The 8,090-nt window shown below is 34.0% G+C and overlaps 1 protein-coding gene across 1 annotated transcript in view; it reads right to left on the reverse strand.

Moving 5' to 3' along the window:
* Nucleotides 1-8,090, reverse strand: part of TM9SF3 (transmembrane 9 superfamily member 3) — a 53,749-nt gene that overhangs the window by 36,263 nt on the left and 9,396 nt on the right. Inside the window, exons 2-3 of the mRNA XM_011373979.2 lie at nucleotides 3,983-4,105; nucleotides 190-350 (exon numbers count right to left, since the gene is read on the reverse strand). Coding sequence (XP_011372281.1) covers nucleotides 190-350; nucleotides 3,983-4,105 — 284 coding nt within the window. The remainder of the gene's footprint in view (nucleotides 1-189; nucleotides 351-3,982; nucleotides 4,106-8,090) is intronic.

Consider the following 8,090-nt stretch of genomic DNA (forward strand, 5'->3'; position numbering starts at 1 on the left):
AGACCTGAAGAAAACCTTCTCACTGCTTTTAGAAGGCTTACTTATAGATTTGGCGGAAATACGGTTTTAATAATATTCTGTGTCATCCCATTTCAAGCTACATTTTCATTCACTAAAGTTGTAAAACACACAATTATTCATAGTAGGTCACAAACACTTCTCCCTGTATACAATTATTTTAATACTTACTGAATATGACATCTGGATTTTAGTATTGGGAACCAATTTCACCTTTCCTTCACTAGTTAGATTAACATCGACAATTCGATTTCCATTAAAACCTATTTCAAGTTTTTTGTAGGTCCAAAGATAGTAATCCTCTCCATTTTCATCTGCTTCACCAACAATACCTACACAAAAAATAATACTTTATACAAGAGAATGTCACTTAATATTTAAAATACATTAGAACCAAAGTGTCATAAAACATTTTTATAAAAAAGCAATATTACTATTATTCCTCATGGTGAGAACAAGGCAAAACTATAGGCTGGACTTCTATTCTTTATACTATTTGGCAAACATGAACACATCATAGTAAAAAAAACAAAAGTGATGAACAGCTCAGCATAACCTAGCACTAATTTGATCCCCGAAGTTCATGCTTTGTCATTAGTATCACCTTCATTGTAATAATTATCACCTTATATGTATATACTTCCCAATATTTCAAAATTTCAGGGAAGAGCTATTATCACCATCTAGCAAGGTTATTTATTCATTTAGTGGTCAAACTAAAAACCAAGGCACAGTACTCTCTCTAATAATCTATGATTTAGCCATTCCTGGTAAGCTGCACATATGTTGTATATAGGTACCAAAATTTAAAATGCCTCCTCTTTTTTTCTCAAGTTCTGGACCTTAAAATGAAAGGAGTCCTAAAACCATAAAAATCCTTGAAGAAAATATAAACAGAAAGCCTTTTGACATCAGTCTTAGCAATATTTTTAGATGTTGCCTCGGGCAAGGGCAACTAAAGCAAAAATAAAAAAATGGGAATACTCGACCTAAAAAGCTTTTACATAGCAAAGGAAACCATCAACAAAACAAAAAGACAACCTACTGACAGAAGATATTTGCCAATGGTTTATCCAATTAGGGGTTAATACCCAAAATATACAAAGAACTCATATAACCAAGTATTGAAAAAACATAATCCAATTAAAAAATGGGCAGAAGACTGGAACATTTTTTTTCTAAAGAAGGTATACGGGTAACCAACATGTACATGAAAAGATGCTCGACAACACTAATCATGAGAGAAATGCAAATGAAAACCACAATGAGATACCACCTCACACTGTCAGAATGACTATTATCAAAAACACAAAAAATACCTGTTGGTGGAGAAAAAGAACCTTCATGCAGTGTTGGCAGAAATGTAAACTGTGGAAAACAGCATGAAGGTCCCTCAAAAAATTAAAAACAGAACTACCATATGACCCAGCAATTCCACTTCTGGGTGTTTATTCAAAAAAAATGAAAACACTAATTCAAAAAGACACGTGCACTCCTATGTTCATTGCAATGTTACTAGTAATAACCAAGATATAGAAGCAACCTAAGTTTCCATCAATAGACAAATAGACAAAGAAGTGGTACATATATACAATGGACTATTACTCAGTCATATAAAAGAATGAAAATTTATCACTGGCAACAACATATATAGACATGGAGGGTATTATGGTAAGTGAAATAAGTCAGACAGAGAAAGACGAATACCATATGTCATTTATAAATGGAATCTAAAAAACAAGACAAATGAACAAATAAAACAAAAGAGAAAGAGACTCAGATAGAGAACAAATTGTTGGTTGCCATGTGGACGAGTACAGGAGGATGGGCAAAATAGGTAATGGGGATTAAAGGGTACAAACTTCCAGTTATAAAATAAATAATTCACGGGGAAGATAAAAACAGCATAGAGAATACAGTCAATAATATTGTAATAACTTTCTATGGTGACAGGTCACTGGACTTCTGTAGTGATCACTGCATAATATATGTAAATATCGAATCACTATGTTATATATCTGATACTAGTATTATAAGTCAATTATACTTTAAATAAAACAGTGAAAGAAGTGTTGAAGATAAATGGTAATGAGGCAATCATTGCCTCATTACCATTTATCTTCAACACTTCTTTCACTGTTTTATTTAAGTTTGATCATTCTGATCACAATTTGAGATATTGGAAGGGAAGACCCAAACAGTGTGAGGATAATAAGTGGTAGCTGAGGATCTCTCTCTTGTGCCCTTATACTGTCAGTTATTTATCCAATGTTCCCTACCTAAGCCTATATATTTCTCAAGAGCCTTATGCTTTAAGTTACTCCTTATGGCCTCCCCTCTATGGTAAATGCATCTCATTACAGTACTGGGGGTGGGGAGGAGAAATTATTTCTTATTAAGAATTATTTGCTTATTAATTAATTTGTATAGATTCAAGGAATACGGTTTTGTTTTGTTTGGGGCTATAGAGGGATAATGAAATCCTTCTAATAATTTCATCAAGGTTTATTTACCTATCTATTCTGAAAACTCTGCAAGTGGAGAGACAATTACAGCAAGTAAGAAATTATTCTCTAAGGGGCTTTTAAAAGACTCTGAAGACTTTACCCTAAAAAAAGCCAGGTAAGAATTTTTTTTCTGATAAGGATCCCCATGGTTCACACATTCTAGGACACCCAAAGTATCTCCCCTAAACATGGCAGATCTTGGAATCCCAGAGCTAAAATATATTTATTTTAAAACAGTAAAGCACAGTAGCCATGTTTCTGAGGAAGCCCATAGAAATGACTGAAAATAATCTAAGGTTCCAGACAAGAAACTCATAAGCGATGGAAAAGACCAGGAGAGGAACCTGCTCTCTCACCAAAATAAACAAAAAGAGAGGGGAGAGGAGCCCAGACTAAAGGATTCTCCTGAACTATAGGTTCAGAAATAGTCAGTGACTTTTTAGCACGTGTTCCAGCAACCCTCAGAGCTGATCGCAGAAATGTGAGTTAATGTAATTCTAATTACAGCCATTTATATAAAATGCTTACTATTTATACTTAATTAACATGCAACACAGTAACAATGATACATACAATTATATCTTGAGATTAACCTTTTAAATTTCATCTTGGTACCACACTAAACTCTGATCTGATATGTTTCATCTTTCAATTTGTTGCTCACAAAAATTGTAGTCTGCTAACAATTTTAAGAATCAGAATATTAATTATATATAAGAACAGGTGTCCAAAGACTTCCTCTCAAAAAAAAAAACCTAACAGAAAAATCACTAAGAGAAAAAAAATGTGATCAAATGTGCTGGCTATAATAAATTGCTGTATTTTGTGGGGGGGTTTTGTTTTCCCATTTTTAAATAATTTAATCTAGTCCAACACAATGTTTAGATTATGCATAAGGCTGTATTAACTATGCCATAGCTCTTCTCCATTAATACAGATAAACAAACTAAACATTAAAAAATTAGACATAAAAACTAAAAAGTAAAAACTTAAAAGAAATTTTAAACACAGAGTTTTGGAAAAGTAACGTAGAAACTAGCAAAACGAGTCCTTCAGAAAAAGATCATATCTAAAAGCCATTACTACCACAGTTCCATATGAGAGAAAGCCAGAATAAAACTTCAAAATCCTACTTAGTTCCCTTGATTGTATTTGACAGTGTAAGTCAAATTAAGATATGAGAAAAACGGGAGAGGGGAGATATTTCAGATTGTTCAAAGTATCTTTTAATCCCTTGAATCTGAAAAGATATATTGCATAAGTTATATTTTGAAGGAGTTTCATGTAAGGTTTGGCAATGTCAAAAACCCTTCAAGTAACAAGGGACCATAAAATTGGTATTAAAATCATTCTACGGAAAAGAATGAAAACACATTTACTGATTCAGGGTACAATCACCTTAACAAAGTCATTACATAAATCTTGCTTATTATGCAAATGTAATATACAGTACTTACCCCATATTGGTAAATCGTCTATGTACATCTGGTACCAGTAGTGATTTTTGATAGCATACACAAACGCATCTCTCTTTTCTTTATCTAAGTCAATTTCACAATAAGTGGCTGGCATCACATCATCTGCATAAAATAAAAATTGCAAAACAGTTATAGGAAAAAAAACACAAGAAAAAGCAATGTTTCCTGAAGTTAAAATTTACATTCATAACAGGTGAATCTGGGTGATAAATATTAGGGGTTCAGTACACAATTCTTACTTTTTTGTGTATGTTTAAGACTTTTGCAAATATTTTTAATCATCTTTATTTTCAAAGTGAAGAAATCATTCAATATATAAAGAAAATCATAAGAACATTTACGAAGTAACTTTAAAGTAAATAAATTGGTTTAAAAAATAAAAGTTTAAAATACATAAGAAAGTTTTCATTTAATATATATAAACAAAAACTCAAGAATATGATCTTAAATAGAGCCAACAATTTCTAGCTATAAAACCTCTGAGATAAATATTCATTTGAACATTCTTGGAAATGCAAGTCACTGGAGGCCACAGATTCTATGAGGAATCCCAGTGACTCTTCATAATTAGCAAGATTAAAAGGCAAACCTCTATCTAGCAGGCAGCACTGTTTATAAATTACCCAAAAGTTCCCTGGAGATGAGTCATTTCCACTCTTGACTGCTTTCAAAAATACTACTACCATAATACTGCTTAGATGGTCTCTAACATAAACCTCTCAAAAATGTGCTTATGATCATTAGTTTCTCAACAAAACAAAACAAAACCTGAAAAAAAAAACCACAAACACGCTAGATGTCCATCAAGAAGATTAAATTGTTTTGGTATTTTGCTTAAGCATTTAGGGGTGAAAAAATCAATCTTAACAACAAAAAAAGGAAGCAGTTGTTTATTTTGAAGTTTCTCTGCACTGTAATATTGGTTATTTAGAACTATTTCTCGCAAGAAACAATGTTAAATTTCTTTTCTATGAGAAACAGCAATCTGCATTATAACTCCAGAAACCAGAAACATGTCTTCCCAATCCTCAACAGAGAGAACGGTTCCACCTCACTACAGCTCAGCCCAGAGGGGGAACCCCAAGACTGCACCAGCAAAGATGGCAGGAAACACTGAAGTCCCAAGAAAGAGGATTGGGGAAATACTCTCATTCTCAAAGTGGGAGAAGAAAATTGCTTTGTCTCCAACAACAACGGTTCCCACACATACTCTCTTTCTACCCAGGCCCTTTTAGGCAGCAAGGAATTTAGGATTTTCATAATGGCAAAAACTGAGGCTGAGCAGAGGAGGAGGAAGGGAGGGTTAGGACAGAGATTGCTATAGAGGGTTCCTACAGCAGGAGCTAGGAGAACTGGCAGCAAGAAGTTCCCAAATGAGATTTCCACAGTGTGATAATGCACAAAGGGCAGCATGCAACAACAGCTACAGAGGGGAGAACGAGAACCAAAGGAAGGTCTAGGTTTGAGCGACAAATGGCTGCAGCGGCTGTAGGAGACCTCACAGCTACCTCTTTCTGCATAGCCACCAAATTCCCTGCAGTCACATTCAGATATTCACTGATAATCATCATTAATGATATGGTAGTTTTACATATGAAGTTCTGAGATATACAATATGACATCTACTTGTACAAAGCCTTTAAAAGATTCCTCACAGTCTGAACTTCAGTTCAACTCTCTTTCTCAACTCTCTATCATCCTCTCTCCCTCAACTCTAGCCAACTACCTACAGTTCCCACACACCTTGTGCCCTCCTACCCTCTAGACTTTTTTGTTTATGCTGTAAACTCCACTTCAAATGTCCATCCTAAAATTTTTCCCATTCCTCTCACCCTCTCCTCTACAGCATAATTCCTGACTCCCCAGTCCTCACACCTCTCAAACCCCACAGCCTGCCCCTTCCTCTGAAGTCCAATGGTTTTCTCTCCATACTTCCCTATGGCATTTAGGCCTGTACCACTTATAACCTCTGCCAGTATCTTAGCTCCTCAAAAAGACCCATCGGGTCTTGAGAGCTATGTCTATAACTAATTATATCCTTTTAAGTCCCAGCTATGCCTGTTTCAGTACCCTTCACAGAGCAGGTACTAAACAAACAAACAAAAAATTTCAGCAAATTTTAAGAGCATGAGTTTCCATTTACTTGGCAAAGGAAATCACTAACTACATTAGAGAATGCACATACATATGCATCTGTGTGTGAATGGTGTGTGGGTGGGTGTGTGTGAGATGAAAATGAGCAGAGTATCTCTGAAGAATTGACAAAGAGGTCTTGAAGAATATCTTTCACTGATATATTTAATCTAGAAAAGAAATGCTGTGGTAAAAGGAAAAACCTATCATTATGAAAGGCTATATCAAGAGCCTTGGTTGGTCATATTTTAATGAAATTCCTCTTGCAGGCATGTAGGCAAATACAAACATCACAAATAACTGCAGAGGATGGCTGCTCAAAAGAAACAGCACTTCTCTCAAGATGGAGCCACTTTGGAGATAACGAATGTAATGTGTCTGAATATGCCAAATCATTATTTAGCATGCTATATAACTAAAAACAATCTGAAACATCTATCATAAATCAATGCTTTAAAATTATAATAGGGTATAACCTTCTCAGATAAAATACACACCTATGAATTCTGAATTAAGATTTTAAGATTTTACCAATATAAGATTTTACCAATTAAGATTTTACCAGTATACATACTATATATGGGGAGGGGGATGAAATCAAAGTTATAAAGTGGCAAATGCTAATATTAATTTTTCAAACAGAAAGCAAGGGTAGATTCTGGAAACTACATATCAATAAGTCTGTCATCAGCTTCCAACAACACTCCAGGCTCATACCCGAATAGACAGTGAAAGCATTGAGAAAAGAATGTGATAAGTATTCATGCATTCTCTAAGAATACATCATGCTTTACTTTGTTTACATTCTCTTTCGACAGCATTACTAGATTGGAAAATCAGAAATACTCTACTTCAAATTCAGCAGCACTTGGCAAAATTTCTCATGAAGTCAGTGAAGACAAATTTATAGAGAAATGGGGAGACACTTGAGTTTTAGTCTGGATTCCACTACTTACTAGCTATGTGAATAAAAGCAAGTCATTTACCCTCTGTGAACCTCACATCTCTCAACTGTAAAATAGAGATAACACCTATGCTATCTCTTTCCCAAAGCTGTTCGAAGGATTAAAAGTGCCAATATATTCACAGTGTTACATCTCCTTGGGGCACACATCCCTTTGAGAATCCAATGACAGTAATATCTCCCTTGCCCCCACAAAAATGCACATTCATGCAATACTATGTATACAATTTCAGAGGGACCCCTGAAGCCAGAGCTTCTGGTTCAACTTAGTATACCCAGAGCCTACTATCGTGCTGAAATGCAGTAAATGCTCAAAAACTGAATTAATTTAAAAAGGAGGGGAGCTGAAAAAACTAATATATTCTCACTTATTTTATCAACCAAGTATATATAGAGTGTTAACTGACAAATCTGACTGGCAGTATACATTGCACAATTTTTTTCTATATCGTTATTCGTCAACATGTATTAAGAACTGTCTTTACAATATTTTTATATCCTTCGATTCAGTAATTCCACTTCTAAGAATTTATCTCAACAAGATTCAGAAATGCATTAAAATACTTATGTGCTAGGATAGCCAAAAGCACTGTTATTTCTAATAACAACAATAAAAAATAAGCAAGAGAAGGAAGGAGGGAAGGAAGGAAGGAAGGAAGGAAGGAAGGAAGGAAGGAATTGGGAAATGAGGAATTACAATATCCAAGTTATGAAATATTATATAAACACTTTTTTAAAGAATAATTAATATGAAGACAAACTCATAAGACATTAAGAAAAAATGGTTAAAAACTAATTTATACATAACTTATTAATAAGTGCTTAGAACAGTATCTGGCACAAAATAAATACTATATAAGCATTAAAAATTTTAAAAATCATATATAGATAACATAAACCCAATTTTTAAAAATTTAAATAATGTGGATGAATGTAAAGAAAGAAGGATGGAAAGAAATGTTAATGGTAATTATATCCAGGTGATTTTTA

The sequence above is a fragment of the Pteropus vampyrus genome, unplaced genomic scaffold (genome assembly GCF_000151845.1).
Source record: "Pteropus vampyrus isolate Shadow unplaced genomic scaffold, Pvam_2.0 Scaffold238, whole genome shotgun sequence".
Classification (NCBI taxonomy): domain Eukaryota; kingdom Metazoa; phylum Chordata; class Mammalia; order Chiroptera; family Pteropodidae; genus Pteropus; species Pteropus vampyrus.